The sequence below is a fragment of the Grammomys surdaster genome, unplaced genomic scaffold (genome assembly GCF_004785775.1).
Source record: "Grammomys surdaster isolate TR1022 unplaced genomic scaffold, NIH_TR_1.0 721, whole genome shotgun sequence".
Taxonomy (NCBI): Eukaryota; Metazoa; Chordata; class Mammalia; order Rodentia; family Muridae; genus Grammomys; species Grammomys surdaster.
This window is the reverse complement of record NW_021605140.1, coordinates 1798772-1814707: the sequence shown is the minus strand read 5'-3', so window position 1 is coordinate 1814707 and position 15936 is coordinate 1798772. Positions and strand designations below refer to the sequence as shown.

The 15936-nt window shown below is 42.2% G+C and overlaps 1 protein-coding gene across 3 annotated transcripts in view; it reads left to right on the top strand.

The window, feature by feature from the left end:
• The window catches only part of Sipa1l1 (signal induced proliferation associated 1 like 1), a 198361-nt gene that overhangs the window by 124607 nt on the left and 57818 nt on the right, over window positions 1-15936 (top strand). For all 3 annotated transcript variants that reach the window (XM_028782145.1, XM_028782144.1, XM_028782143.1), the window contains exons 8-9: window positions 9094-9197; window positions 12020-12177. In XM_028782145.1, the coding sequence (XP_028637978.1) occupies window positions 9094-9197; window positions 12020-12177 (262 nt within the window). The remainder of the gene's footprint in view (window positions 1-9093; window positions 9198-12019; window positions 12178-15936) is intronic.

Here is a 15936-nt window from a genome sequence, read left to right as displayed (position 1 = left end):
TACATAGCCAACCTTTACCTAGCTTTCTTGTTTACTTTTGCATTCTTTTTATATTATTACTTCTGTGTGTTTGTATGTGTTGGGTATGTACATGTGACTGTCTATGTATGCACTGCATCTGCCCCCGAGTGCCTGTGGAGGACGAAGACAAACTTTGTGGAGCCTGTTCTCTTTTTGGCTGGCTTTTTTTTTTTTAATCTTTTTGTTCTGTTTTATTTTTGAGTCAGCATCTCATTATGTGTCTTTGGCTAACCTGGAACTCACCATGTAGACCAGGCTGACCTGGAACTCATAAAGACCTTTCTGTCTCTTCAGTGCTGGGATTAAAGATGTGTGTCACTACACCCAGCTTCTTCCTTCTACCTTTACATGGGTTCAAACTCAGGTCACATGGCTTTGTGGCAAGCTTCTCTACCTCTGGGCCTGCTTGCTACTTCCATCTGTACTCTTTGTTTATGTTGCCTACAGTTCTGTTAAGGTGGTGATGCATGTGAGTACGCGTCTGTGTGTGTGTGCGTGCATGTGTGTGTGTGTGTGTGGCGTGCGTGTGCGTGTGCGTGTGTGTGTGCGTACATGCATGTAGTAGGTACCTCAGGTGAGCCATGGATGTTGTTCCTCAGGAGTCATCCTTCCTGTGTTTTTAAACAGGCTTTTATTGACCTAAAGTTCACAGAAACCAGACTAGTGGGCAGTGAGCCCAGGGACACTTGCTCACTGCTCAATCACTAAGCTTGTGCCACCACATTCAGCTGTATTAATATGGGTTCTGAGGATTCAAACTCAGGACCTTACCCAAGAGTCATCTCTCTAGCCTCTGTTTATCTTAAAACTTGTTTAGATGTTATAACGTCTTTTTCATGTGCTGTATGTTATACTTTGTATCTACCCACTGTCTGTCTCTTCCTCCCTGCCCTTGCTGGTCCTCTTCCTCCCCAAGTAGTGTCCCTTCTGCTCCTTTGTTATTGGAATCTCTTCAGAAATAGTCCTGTTGGTTTGCTTCAGTATGTCGATTAAAGGCCCAGTAATGAGTCCATCTGTTTAACTCCAGTGCAGCATCCTGAAAGGTCTCTAACCCATCCTGCAGATCCCTTCGGGAGGGCAGTTAAGCTCTCAGGTGTGGGCAGTGTGCCGACTGCTGGTGCGCCTCTGTGTGGACGTGATTTCAATTTTATCTAAAGAACTATCTTTAGACAGCTGTGACCTGTTTTTCTTTGAGAGGGGCTTTGGATTAGCACATATGTGTTGCAGGCTATAGTAATCTCTCTGGTTTTCTGTACAGGAAATTAAATAAGGCACTGACTCATGAAAACAGAAAAGCATTCACTAACTTCACTGCAGGGAGGAATTTCCTGTTGCCATAGTTTTACTGTTGGCAGCTTAGAGACAGCATGCAAGAGCGACTATGAAAAGCCATAAATAGCCTAGCCGCTTCAATAGTATGTTAGTGCCGGGCCCTGCTTGCAGCTGTGCAAGACCTTAAACTGTGGAGTGGCCTTCAGCTCCTTGTGTCTCAGTGTTCTGATGTCCACCTCACAGGTGATGTGCCTGTCACAAGTTGTGGGGCTCTTCAGATCATCACCACAGAGAACCACTGAAACAAGTGCCCTGCTTCTGTAACTGAGTGGTCAGCTGGAACCCAGAAGATTATGTGCTGTTTATAGATCCAACCTGTTGATGATGTAGGGGGATGTGATAAAGGCACCCCTAAGGTGACAGAAATGCACTGTGGTGGCTAATAAAGCAGTCAGATCACTAAGATAAGCACGTTGTATGTATTTGGCCCCAAATCCTATCAAATTGACAGCTAAAGAAAGGTGAGCCTAGCTTGGCAAACTTGCTCTGACTGCACAGTTTAGAATTATATAGTACATTCTACAGAAGTGCCCCTTCTCACTGAGGAGGGTCCAGAAAGAGTTACTTCTCCACTTTTACAGAACAGGCCTTCATCTAGTTTTTCTTGGTGTGACAAAATACCCAAGGTTAGGTAGTTTGTAAAGAAAACGAGTTGGCTCATTTCTGGAGGGTGAAACTGTGGTGCTGGCGTTTGGCTCCAGTGGAAGCCTTACAGTGTTGAGAGCACAGGTGCAGGAAGTCACTTTGTAGGACAAGAAAGCAAGGAGATGGGTGGGGTTGGACTCAGGAAATAGAGGTAGAAGGATCAGAAATTCAATGCTGTCCTGGGCTAAGTAGTAAGTTTGAGACCAAACTGGTTATGTAAGATCCTATCCCAAAGGTACATAAAGACTGTTTTCTCAATAGAGCTTATGCAAATCTATGGACTCACAGGTTTTACCAAATTAAAATATTGTGTAGTTTTCGTGTTTTTAGTCTCTTGGGTCTTCAGTTGCACATGGATTGATCTGTATGTCACTAGTGCTCCAAGCTCACGAGGCTCTGGTTCTGTTGGTTCAGCTTTTCCACACCTTTATGCTTCTGTTTTGATAATTTCTGTTAGCACATCTTCAACTTCCTTTTTCTTTTCCTCCTATTCTGTGTAGCATTTTAGTTCACATTAATTTGATCCAGTGACACTTCCAATAAAATATGGTATTATCGACCAGAGGTTGTGCCTGATAATTTTTTAAATCTTCCATTCTCTGAGCCTTGTTGGGGTCATCTTGTCCTTTAAATCCTTGAATGTTTTTTAGGACTTCAGTTTGCATCTTCCTGGGTTTCCTCCTGGTATTGGATTTTCCTGGATTGAGTTAGGATTAACCTAACGCCTCACTGCTCCACCTGGCTGCTTACTTAATAGGTGCTGCATTTTGTCAATGTCATCACTGTGTAGATGTCATTGAACACCCCAAAGGAACCACTTCCTGAGGCTTGATTAACCTTGGCTATAGCTGCTTACAGTAGTGGCCTGTAGTATTTCTGAGGCACGAAGTATCATGATCTGATTAGCATCCTGTTGAATCAGGTGGGCCTGTGTGGGATGGATTCACGTGTCTTCTGACTCTGAACAGTTTGGTGGCTCTTGCTCTAATCATTTTTATTGTTTGGCTTTTAGGAAGGAACCCTGTGCATATACAGATTTTTGTCTAGTACTTAAGGGTGCCTTGTTCAGATATTGAACCTTTCTGGCTCTGAGCTCTGCCTCATTTGGTTACTAAACTCAGTACTAATATTGTAAAAGTATTAGTTGCCTCCGACTTCCTGAACTCCATTGTATAGTGGCTTCCCTCTTCAGACTGGGCTTAGCCTATCCTGTGTCACACTGTCCCAAAAGTCCACTTGGATAGTGACCCGGGACATTATAGGGCTCACCTTACTTCCTTGTTACCACCCCTCACTTCCCCCCATCTACCACCCCAGCATGGACCACAGATGATCTAGTGCTGCCCTTTGGTGAATGTTTCAAATCAGTTGGTTCAGATATCATACCAAATTTTCTAATTTATAGTGAAAATTAAGGCTGGGACAGAAGTTCCAGATAAATTTTTTCTATCATTCATTCATTCATTCATTCATTCATTCATTCTATGCATGCATGCCATCTTAGCTAAACCCCACAAATTGATACCTAAATTGGCTTTGGATACATTCACTTGCCCATGGCTAGGTAGCCAATAAGCATTATGGAACTGTGGCAGATCTGGTGGTATGGCTGGTTAATACAGTGTACAGAGAGGGCATGAGCATGAGCCTACGGCTTGACCTCCAGTCTCTGTCCCTTCCTTTTCTGGTGCACTTGACCTTGTCACACCCACATTGTATGATGAGACAGTTCTGCTCATCATCATAACTGTTTTGAGATTTTTATTCTGCTGTGAACCAAGAGTCAGGAAAGCAAGGCCTGGTGAAACACTGGAGCCACTTCTTCTCTTTCCTACTCATCTATACAAAGTCCATTCTCTCATCTCAGCATTAAAGATTTAGAGCAAACAAAAAAGCTTCAGATAACTATGTTGTTGGCTAGAACCGATCTCTGAAGAAATGTTTAGCAGTGTGTTTTTGGGCTTTCAGTTTGTCTGCAGATTTGGTTGGCGGACAACCAGAATAAAGAGAAAAACTAGAATATTCTAGAATAACTAGAATAAAGAGAAAAAGAAAGTTCCCTCCATGACATTGATTTGCAAGCTGGAGAGCACCCTCATTTTAAGCTGTACTAACAGATGATTATTTGAGAAGTTCCTGCCTGAATGAAGCTTGGTTGTCAAGTCAGCACATTGGACTCTGAGGCCCTTTGTGAAGCCTTCCTCAGCGCCCCACCCTCAGTAATTCGTTGCAATGTCATGTGCCACCCCAGGATTTCAGCTGCAGCCAAAGGGCAGCTGGGATCTGTGGTTTAGCCTAGACTCACTCAGGCTTTAGAAAGAACATTAGAACCTTGGGAGCTGGAGAGATGGCTCAGTGGTTAAGAGTACAAGCTGTTCTTCCTGAAGATCCAGGTCCAGTTCCCAGGACCCATGAGGTTGCTCACAATCATCTGGAACTCTATTTTCAGGAGATCCAGTGCCCTCTTAGATTTTGTGGGCACAAGGAACATACATGGTGCACTTACATGTACTCAGGAAAAACAGTCCTAATAAAAATAATAAGTCTTTAGGGAAAAAAGCAATCCTTTATTAGTACTAATAATCTTTATTAGACACAAGAGAGGAATAAGGCACACACAAGGCACACACAGGGCCACTCAGAGTTCTAGACATTTAGTGTATACTACACAAATGAAGAGAAGAGTACTTTTAAGGACAGTGCCCGTTTTAATCTTAACTGAACAAAATATGTGTGTCTGGTGTGGGTGTGTTGGGTGTGTATTTGTGTCTGGTGTGGGTGTGGAGGGGTGTTGAGTATATATGACAGTGGACACACATACACATGTGGCAGTACCTGTGTGGAGGTCAGAGGAGGACTTTGGGGAGTCACTTCTTTCCTCTCAAGGCAAGATTATTCTTGTTGCTTTCTTATTGGTTTTGCTATGTGTATGTATTCCTGGTGGGTCTTCTGTCTCTACCTCCCATCTTGCCTGGAATTACTGGGATAACAGATACATGCCTCTGTATCTGGCTTTTTTATGTGAGTTCTAAGGATTGAAATTGGGTTGTCAGGTATATATGTAAAGCATTTTAAGACACTGAGTCATCTGGCTGGACCTAAAATTTAAATTCCAACCAAGACATTTACTGAGGATCTAATAAGCTAGCACTTTCCCAAACTGTATTTTAACATTGTAACAGTGAGCACACCACAGCAGAGAAGTGACTACTGTATTTACCATTGTAACAGTGAGCACACCACAGCAGAGAAGTGACTACTGTATTTACCATTGTAACAGTGAGCACACCACAGCAGAGAAGTGACTACTGTATTTACCATTGTAACAGTGAGCACACCACAGCAGAGAAGTGACTACTTTATTGGTGACTGAATTACACCAGGGTCCAAAATGTGCCCTGTCTTAGGAAAGCCTGCCTGACCCCTAATGTGCATGAAAACATTGACTACAGCATCCCCAGACCCTGAGGGAGGATCCCAGGCATGTGAGGTGTGTCTAGCATAGAGATCGTAGGTAGCTACTTAACTACTGTGCTGTTTCAAACTAGGTAAGAATTACAGCCAGGTCCAACAAATCCTAATCCTTCCCAAACAGTTCTGCCAACTGGAACAAACACTGAGACATATGAGTCCATTGGAGCCATTCTTTTTCAAACCACCGTGATGGATATCTGTCTTATTTATGTATTGAAATCTTCAGGATCAGACCCAGGGTTTCACACGCCGGGCAAGCAGTCTCACCCTCATCCACACCTCCAGCCTCCGTAGATGCTTTAAGCTAGACAGTTTCCAAAAGTCAAGTGCTTCTTCTATCCTGGCCATCTACTTTGTCTTGTCTTTCCTTCAGTGCTCAAGAAAAACCCATATGGACACCTAGTTACTTCTCCTCATTCAGATTCACATACCATTATTATCCTAGCTTCCAGCTTCAAGTTAAGTCAGAATTAAAGACTATCGGAGGTGTTGTCTGCACCTTAGAGCTGCTTCTGCAGACTTGAAGCACCTTCAAGTAGACCTGCTACTGCTGACTTGCTGGCTTGCCCACAGCTTCCCAAAGCGTGGCAGTGTCTTATTGCTTTGCTGTGGTCTTGTACAGTGGACATTGTCTTCCCTTGGTTTTCTATCTTAGTATTATCTGCTCTGAGTAATGAGAGTTTTATTTGAGGTTTTCAGACAAGATATTACCATGTAGCCTAAACTGTCCTCTAACTCAGACCCTCCTTTCCTAGCCTGCCGAGTTCTGGGATTATAGATATGTGCCCCACCATACCTGCTAAAGGATTTTCTTTTTATGACATAGTTGTTGAGTATGGCAGGATTCATAACTGTGTAGCTCACTGATGCTGTGAGTTGGAGGTGGACATATTACTGTCAAGACGACCTGGGTTTACTACTAGTCAGGTAGTAGTGGGGTACACCTTTAGTCCCCACACTTAGGAGGCAGAGGCAGGCAGATCTCCAAGTCTGAGGCCAGCCTGGTATGTAGAGTGAGTTCTAGGACAGCCAGGGCTACGCAGAGAAACCTCGTCTCTATAAACCATAAGAAAAAGATTCCATCCAACTACGCTACGGATCAGCATCAGCACTCCTGAGATCGCTTGCTATGTATTCTCTGTAACATCAACTTCAACAACATCAACTTTGTTTCCTTTTCCCAGATTGTCATTCTCTTAAGACTTTGATGGTTTCAGGGGCACTAAAAGCAAAGCAAGAACACTGAGTACCGCAGTTGTAGAAGATATGAGAAGATTCTTTTCTCTTTTCTCTGGTACCATTGACACTTGTATCCTGTACATGGTAACCTCAGGATTGGGAAACTGCTTTTTTCTTGAAAACGGAGTTCCCACTGTTTGGCCTTAGTCTCATCTCTAACCTTAGGAAACCATTTTCAAACTGTTCGAAACACTAGCAAACCTGTGGGGATTCCAAAGAGCCCCAAAAAGGCTGGTCAGGCAGCAGCCAACACATGAAGTAAGGTGTGCAGAGAATGAAAGGGTTAAAAGTAGAAAAACAGATCGCTGTCCAGAGAACTCTTCTTTCTGGTAGTCATGTTCATAAGGCAAATGTTGGTGGCAGTATTTTTTCTAGCTCATCAGTTTTGCTTAAAATCAGCTTGAAACACATCAAAGCTGCCACATTCACCTCAAAGTCTTGCAAGATATTAATAGCAGGTTGATCTGCAGATATTTATAGCAGGTTCCTAACTATAGATAAGTCCTTCATACTTAAAAACAGCCTTAGATGGTTGAGAAAGACACTTTATTATAGTAATGGTCTTTTCTGGCGATGGCCATTAATATTTATGAGCTTTTTCTTCAGTACTTACATGTTGCTATGTATTTTGCAATTATGAAAAGTCAATTTTGCTTTGTTCTATATTTAGCTTATTTCTTTGCATTTTTCATGAGCTTCAAAATGAAGATCCTCCAGTAGACTCCAGTCTGAAGCCCAGGCATCAGGATCATGTTTTGGAATCTGAATTTTGATAGTGTGCTTGGAGCAGTGCCTCAGAGCAGTGGGAACTCCCGCATCAGTTCCCTAATGAGCCACTGAAACTAGGCTCCTTGGGAGACCTCCTGCCCGCTGTGCTGCAGTGCTGGGTGTGGCCTGCTGATCTTGCTTTTTAAGGAGGCTTCCCCACTAATGCTTGCATAGTGACTTTGAAAACTCCTGCCCACCTCTTATGCATGCCAGTGACTTTGTCTTGCTATGTCGTTCGTTCGCTAAAACACAGTAGGCACCAACTCACTAACGTGCAGTCAAGTTTCGGTCCTCAAAAAAGTATGGTTGGTGGTTTTAGTCTACCTCAAATGAATGCTCTTAGGTTCTCTGGGTAATCTGGAAATCCAGACCTCTGAGTCTCAACAGTCCCTTCCTGCTGGCTGGTTCTTTGTTGTTTCGGTTTGGTTTTTCCTGACTATAGGTGTCTGTGGGCACATTGATTGGAAATCATTTTGATTTAAGTAGTAGAGGTTGTTTTTCCTTAGAGACCAGCATGGTCTCTCGTGCCTTTAACATTTGAGGGTACTCCTTCAACTTGGTCTCCAATGTTCATCTCTTATCGTTCTTAATTGAATTGAAATGTTAAGAAATTGGTTTTTTGATGTCTGTGAAGGTGAATGGGAAATTATGTTTTTGTTTTTACCAGACCTAGATTGAATTTAACATTTCCTTCAGTTAATAAACATAGACAACCAGCTACCTGTGATTTTATTGCCAATAGAAAGCGGACCTTTGATGTCGTAGCTGTCGACAGTAATATTGCTTCTGCTGATGACTACTCCACATTGCAGTAACCACTAGGCCGTTTGCTGTGATTGTTAGAAATCTTACAGCATTTATTTATCACTTAAAATTTTTTATTTAAATTTAATTTTTTTTTAAAAGACAAGACCTTGCTATGTATAGTCCAGTCTAGCTTGGAACTGAATGTAGCCCAGGGTTGCCTTGAACTTGGGATGTTCCTGTCTCAGCTTCTTGAGCACAAGGATTATAGGGGTGGGCCTCCATGCATGGCAATAGCATATTTTAAATTGTTTGCTAATTAGGTTTCTATTTTTATTTTTGTGTGCATATGTTTGTATGTATATACACGTATATATGTATACACACACACATACATGTGGGGTGCATGCATGTGTGGATGAATGCAGCCATACCTGCACATGAATGTGTGTGAGTGTGGAGACCAAAGGATGACATTAGCTATCTTCCTTGATCACTACTCAGCTTGTTCTGACAGTCCCCTGTCTCTCACTGTGCTAGAATTACAGCAGGTACCACTGGAGAGTCTCTCTCTTTATCCAATGAGCCATGTCCCACTCCCCACCTCCCAGTTTGTTTGTCTGTTTGAGAATAATTTAGTTTATTTGTTCATAACTTTTCTAAAAAACATTTATTCTGAGAAAATACCCATTTATAGACTTCTTAGGACTGCAAGAGAGAATTGGGTGTTTAAAAATGAGTCAGAACACCTCTGAAAGCCTTCCTTTGGCTCTTTAATTTCCTGGTCATTTTTCAAGGCATTCTCTTGGTGAGTTCTTTTCCAGCCCTTGCAATGGTCTCATGAGTTGTGTTATTTTTCCTGAACTGTAGCTGACTCCACTGGAACCCACTCTCTGTACACAACCTACAAAGACTATGAGATAATGTTCCACGTCTCCACCATGCTGCCCTATACACCTAACAACAAGCAACAGGTAAGAGCTGCTGGCACCCGTGCTTCCTTACTGCATTCCCCCCAGAAGCCTGAGTGACGAGTGTGCAAAATCGGGATGTAGCATTGCACCTGTCACAGCAGCAGGGCGCTTTGTGCTTTGTGGAAGCAGGGACTAGCGAGTGACCGAAAACAAATGAAGAGACTCAGATTCTAGGTTGACAGCCAGCTGGATGGACGGCTTTGTGAATTAATCATTTGCTTCTCACACCGGGGATGAAGGTTTTCGTGGAATCTGAAGAGAACAAGTTGAAGTCACTGTGATTGGATGACTCTGCAGGGTTGCAAAGGGCCTACACAAGTGGGCGAAGATTCTTCTTAAGAGGCCAGTGTTTATAACAGGGAGTACTGATGCTTCATCTAATGTCCAAGGGAAACAACACAACAGCAAGAATGTCAGGGAGAGTGTCAGTAGGGTCCAGAGCCATGTTCTTCCTTCATCAGGAAATGGCACGGAGTAGAATGGATAATGTCAAGTGTAACTACACTGAGTCCTGCAGAGATCAGGGCCGCTCCTAGTCACCAAACGTAAGAGGAGTGGAGGAACCAGGATGTGCAGACTGTCACGGAGGAAGGTGGAAACTAACAGGACTGTTGGACAGTATCAGCACTCACGATCTGGGAAACTAGTTCAAAGTAATGTTGGATTGAACCTGAGAAGAAGCCAAAAGCACACATTCTCACCACCCATATCCATTGCAAACTTGCCCAGTTTCATGTCCGGCTTCCTAGTGGGTATGCATGTTTCATTGTCTGTTGTACTAACAGGGCTGCCTGCAGAATGAATCAGGGCTCCTTCAGTGATCTCAGCTGACCTCACACCTTGCTGCATTGGGTTCACTCTCAAGCCTAAGTAACAGAACTTTGCTTTTCCAGGTTAGTTACCAAAATGATCAAAAGTAGGAAACAAAATGGTGAGTAGCCATGGATCTGCAATAAACCCACCTGAAGATGAGCTCTCTAGTACAGATTCTGGGCATGGTTTATAGACTTCTGAGTGGAAATCACCATTCTGAAAGAGTTAAAGGAAACTCATTCTAACCAGTCAGTAGAACATTCATGAATAATCATTGAGGAGAAAAAGATCTGTTCCTTTGCAGAAAAACATGAGATTTGTTAGGTAGGCTACAATATTTAATACCAGGATGTAGTTGTTGAAGTGCTGGGCAGGATAGGTTACCATTTCAGTACACAACTGTATACATAGTTTAATTTGGGGGAATCAATGAAAGCAAAATCATTACAGTCCTAGATTAAAATGTTAAAGTAATCTCTACTGCTACATACTAAGAATTTAATATTCTCTAGCTAATTAATTTGTTTTCTTCAGTGTAGACAACTTTATACATAGAAATATATTTAAAGAGTATATCTTTTAAAATACTTTGCATGTATTTAAAATAAATACAGTTTTGTTTACATTTAGCATAAGACAAATGGATTTGAGTCCTTATTAAAACATGAGTTTCACATATCAAGATGTATTGAAGAATGATTTTGCAGAAAAAAAGATAATGATATGTGTGTAGAGACAATGTTTGTTTTTATCCGTGATCTCACTGTAGTGTGAATGTTCTGGCTACATTCTAGATAGCAATCATTTCACATCAGGCTTCATCTCCATCCTGTTTGATACTTAGAAATGCAGGAAACTTCTTCACTGGACGATAGCTTGAAATGCTTTCAAATTCCTAAGGTTAGAAGTATGTTTCCCAGGGCTGCAGAGTTAGATTGGTACTTTGCTGCTCTTCCGGAGGACCCAGGTTTGGTTCCCAATATCCACTTGGAGCCTTACAATGATCTATAACTTAAGTTTCAGGGTCCAGCACCCTCTGCTGGCCTCTACAAGTATCAAGCTTGCATGCAAGGCACAGATACATGCATGTGGAACAGTCTACTGTAAATAAAACAATAGGCTTTTTTAAAAAAGTATATTTCCTAGACATTTTTCTGTAAACTTCCAGCTCTGATCTAAAAGGCTGCTGTTTTCCAGCTGGAGGGCAACACTATATTATTGGTTTTATGTAATTTCCATGTTTTAATATTCCTAGAGAATTTAAATAAATGAGTTGTGTGAGTATAGGTTTGTGTGCAACATAGTTAGTTTTTGCAATTTTTAGTTGTTTGGCTTCCAAGAGCTTCCATAAAACACAAATGAGAAAAACAAACATCACTCCAATTTTTTTTTTTTATAGGATAATCACAGTATCTGAGTAGCCTCCTCAGAAGGAACTGACTAGCTTGATGTGCCTGACTTTGACAACCATGACCTAGTGTGAGAGCAGGAATCAGAGGGTAGTCTGAAACAGATCTCTGTAATTAAGGAAGGTGTTCAAACCTAAAACCTAACCTGCCTTTAAATTGTTACTACTTGTGGAGTAGTGTTCTTTGTTCCTAGCTTGCGATACAAACTGTCTATCAGGAAACCCCTTGTCCACATGCTCAGTAAAGGAAACTAACGTAACAATCGTGGTGTAAGTACTTCAGTCATTCTTCATCTCTGAAGCGCTTCCCCAATGGCAAGTTTCTTGCCTGAAAACAGAACTTAACTGTTGCTATAGAAACTGAGGTTTGAGGCATGTCCAATTTTAGTTAGCTTTGTTTGAATGGCTATATCCTTTATGCAGATTTTAGAATATTCAATTCCATGTTCCTCCTTGGAGAAGATGCTAAGACAGGCTAAAGTATTGACAGGAACTGTGATCCCTGCGCCATTGTGGACTAGATACCTTCAGCATGGGGAATGGTAGAGAGGGTATCTTTAAGTGTCTGCACTCACAGTGGTGTTTGCTTGTTTTCTTGTAGCTCCTTAGGAAGCGGCATATTGGGAATGACATTGTGACAATTGTTTTCCAAGAGCCCGGAGCACAACCATTCAGCCCGAAAAACATCCGATCTCACTTTCAGCATGTTTTTGTCATTGTCCGGGCTCACAACCCCTGCACTGAGAGTGTCTGTTACAGGTAGGCATCGGGCTGCAGTGGCTGAGTGGGTGGTGGGTGATGGCTCTGCTTGCCCAGCCCCCAGCTCTGTGTTCTGGAGTATGGTGGGAAGTCTGTTACTGTCATTTTTATCTCTGCATTGTGTGCAGAGTTGGCTAAATTCACATGATGATGTAACTGGTGATGCTGGCTTTGCCGGGCTTGTTGGTTAGACACCTGTCCTTCCCATTTGCACCTCCTCCTTAGGTGCTGTCCTTCATCCATACCATCTGGTCACCAACTAACTAGTTACTCATGCTGCTAATTATATATTTCTTTTGGCAAGGCAGGATCAGAGATGAATGTTCATAATAATTAGAAGTTCTTTTTTTAAAAAAAAAATGTTGCTATTAAAAAGCCCTTTACACTAACGTTTCTAAGCATACTCTTTAAGGCTTTTTTTTTTGTGTTTTATTAGCCATTTGTTGTAATTGTTTCAAATACCCTGAGCATTTCCCATGTGCTGTCTATTAGATTTGACAAAGGATTTCATACTACTGTGTAGATAGACAGTGAAACCCTTTTGAACACTGCGAAGTTTGGCCAGTGGACTGCCAAACAATGTATTTTTTTCTAATACTTTATTAATTTATTTTGTCTATATGAGTATACTGTAGCTGTCTTCAGACATACCAGAAGAGGGCATCAGATCCTATTATAGATGGTTGTGAGCCACCATGTAGTTGCTGGGAATTGAACTCAGGACCTTTAGAAGGGCAGTGCTCTTAACAGCTGAGCCATCTCTTCAGCCCCCTCCCATATAATGTATTTTAAAGGAACTATTTTCTTTTCAAGCCTTTGTCTAAATCAGCACTGTCCAGTAGAAACAGTGCAAGCCATGTACTAATTTTGTTTTTTAATTGTTTTTTTGAATTTGGAAATTACAATTTAATTACATTTCTCCCTTCTCCTTCCTCCCTCCAAACCCTGTTGTATACCTAGCCCCACTCCCCTTTAAATTCATGACTTCTTTATTTCACAGATTAGCCAGATTTAAAACAAAATAAACAAAATAAAATAAATACATAAGTAGGCAAAAGAAATTTTGATACTATTTTGATCCATTATTTTATTTACTAAATATATCTAAGTTATTTTTATATAATAAGCTATATAATTTAAAATACTGATTGATATCAGTTGTGATCTACCCTTCTCTGGCGGTGGTGGCAGCAGAGGTGGTGGTGGTGGTGGTCCTGGTGGCGGCGGAGGCGGAGGCGGTGATGTGCAAGCACCTCCCCCCTGCATGTGCTGTGCGTTCACCTCCCTCCCCCACTGCATGTGCTGTGCGAGCCCACCCTCTGTGCAGCATCCCTAGGCCTCTTTCCTCGTTTATTCTGAGAAGATCTCACTACATTAAACAGGCTGGCTTGAACTTACTCTGTAGTCCTGGCAGCCTTTGAACTTGGAATCCTCCTGCCTCTGCTTCCTGAGTGGCCAAGTTTACACCACTGAACTACCAGACCTGGCCTCATTTTTCTTTCCAACTTGAAGTTGAAATCAATTGATAATTGCTGTTTACATGCTTCCAAAATTCAAGTTACTTCTTTTAGCTTTTGTTCTTTTAGGTTGTGGAGGGGTTTTTTTGGTTTTGTTTTTTTATATTTATTTATGTATTTGATGTTTAAGGATGGGGGAGCCATGGCATACAGGTCAAAAGTCAGAGGACAACTTACCGGAGCAGGTTCTTTCTTCTCTCATGTGGGCTCTGGGAATCAAGCTTGGTGGCAAGTACATTCACCCCTTGATCAATCTCATTGTCCCCTTCCTCATCAGCTCCCACTCCTTCAAGGAAGAGTCATGTCGCCTGGGCTGGCCTTGAACCTGCTATGTAGCCAAAGGTGACCTTGAACTTCTGATTCTTCCAAGTGCTGGGATTTCAGGTGTACCCATCTGCCATGTGTGGCTCTAAAGTTCTAATTTCTTATTCTGCTCTGTTTGTGTTAATACTTCTATTCAGCTGTCCTTAGAGCATCCTTGTTTGCCTAACTGACAATTGTGTACCAAGATATATTATTTCATTCAAAGTCTTTGATGCTAGTGAATGTTACATAGTCCAGACCAAGCAGACGCAGCCTGGTGCTGGTCTCTTAGGCTAGGAGATTTGTGTGGATGATTCAGGTACCAAAGGGAGAGAAGGGGAAAGGTGTAGTCTTTTCCTGGAGGTGGGGGTGGAGTAGGCAGGGTGGGGCCTCTGTTGTTGATGTTCAGAGTTTGCCTTCAGCCCTGGCACGCTCCAGGAGCCATGCAGATCATCGTAGTTTTCTGGAAAGTGATGGATTTGAACCCACTGTTTACCCAGACATAAACACTGGGCACTCTCTGGGTCTTCTTGTTGTTTTCAGGGACTTTGGAGAATATATCTGTAGATGAAAATGGACACACACATTTTCCTTTGTAGAATGTAAGGTTGAAGGCAAGTCTGAGGTGAAGCTCCCGATTTTATGGAAGTTTGAGGGCTGGTGACCTCTCTAAAGTCCCTTTCAGTGCTGCCCTTCCCTGACTGCTTCAGCCTCTAAGCTCAGCTTTTCCTGTGTGGTGGGTCCTAATCCTCTATGATGCTAAGGGAACAGGGCTAGCAAGGGTGGGCCATTGCCAAGATACAGTGCAGCAAACCAGCCTAAGGTAAGTGTGGCTGAGGAGAGGCCCTTTGGAATCCACTGTAAAAATAGCAAGAACTATTTATAGTTAACCTTAGGGATTTATATTGAGATATTCTAGACAAAGTTCCTTTTGAATTGAGACAAAATATTCTAATTAGCTTATACCAGGCCTCACCATCAAGAGTCTACCCTCTGTGTCATGTAAATCAGTGAGCCTCTTGTGGAACCGAAAGTTAATGTGGCTAGAACAAAACTGTGTGAGAGATGCCTCCTAGGCCCTCCTCCTTCCTCACTGTCGTCCTGAGGATTGTTTCTAATACTGCAGGCCTGATTACTGTCTGTATCACTTACCTCCCATCTGTGGTGAATCACAGATAATTACATGGTGAAGACTCAGTTCTCGCCCTCACAGTTCATTCTAGAAGCTTCTTATTTTTGGTAGGTTGCCAGTGTGTGTTTGTCTGAAGTTCTGTCGTTTAATAAATAGATCTATATATTCCTGCAGGCTCAGGGGCAAGTAGACGTGCTCAGGGTCCCAGCCCTGCTGAGCATTCGCCTCTCTTTAGTTACAGGAAAGCCACAGCTGCTTCCCGAGGAAGAGTAATGGTCCAAGTGAAATTAGCAAAGAATTGCCAACTTTAAAATGAAAGATATTAAACATTTCTGGATCCTCACAGGATTCCTGGTGGAAGACCTACCAAATCTGGATTTCAGCATTTTCTGCTCAGCTTCAGAAGAAGGGAAAAGCTAACATGATCAAATTAAAATTACACAGCTGTCAGCATTCAAGCCAGACAGCTCACATTGACAAGAAAAATTGCCTTTGTAATAGTATGTAATTAGGCCCTGATGCATGCACGGGGGAGTCTGGGGCTTCCCCGTGCAGTCAGAGCATGGGTGTTGGCTGACACCTCCCTTTGTCATGAAGTGAGCCAGGTAATCTTCTTTTAAAGATAAACTTGTGAAAGCATATATCGTGTAAAGCTTTTCCATTTCACCCAAGTTTAACTTCTAAGTATAAAACCTTCACTTGTAGATTTATCTATCCCGTTTCTATAAGATACAGACTTTTTTTTTCTTCTAAAAGTGGCTGAGTATCTTAAAGTGAGATTCGCCCCACTCCAACCCCTTTCAGGGA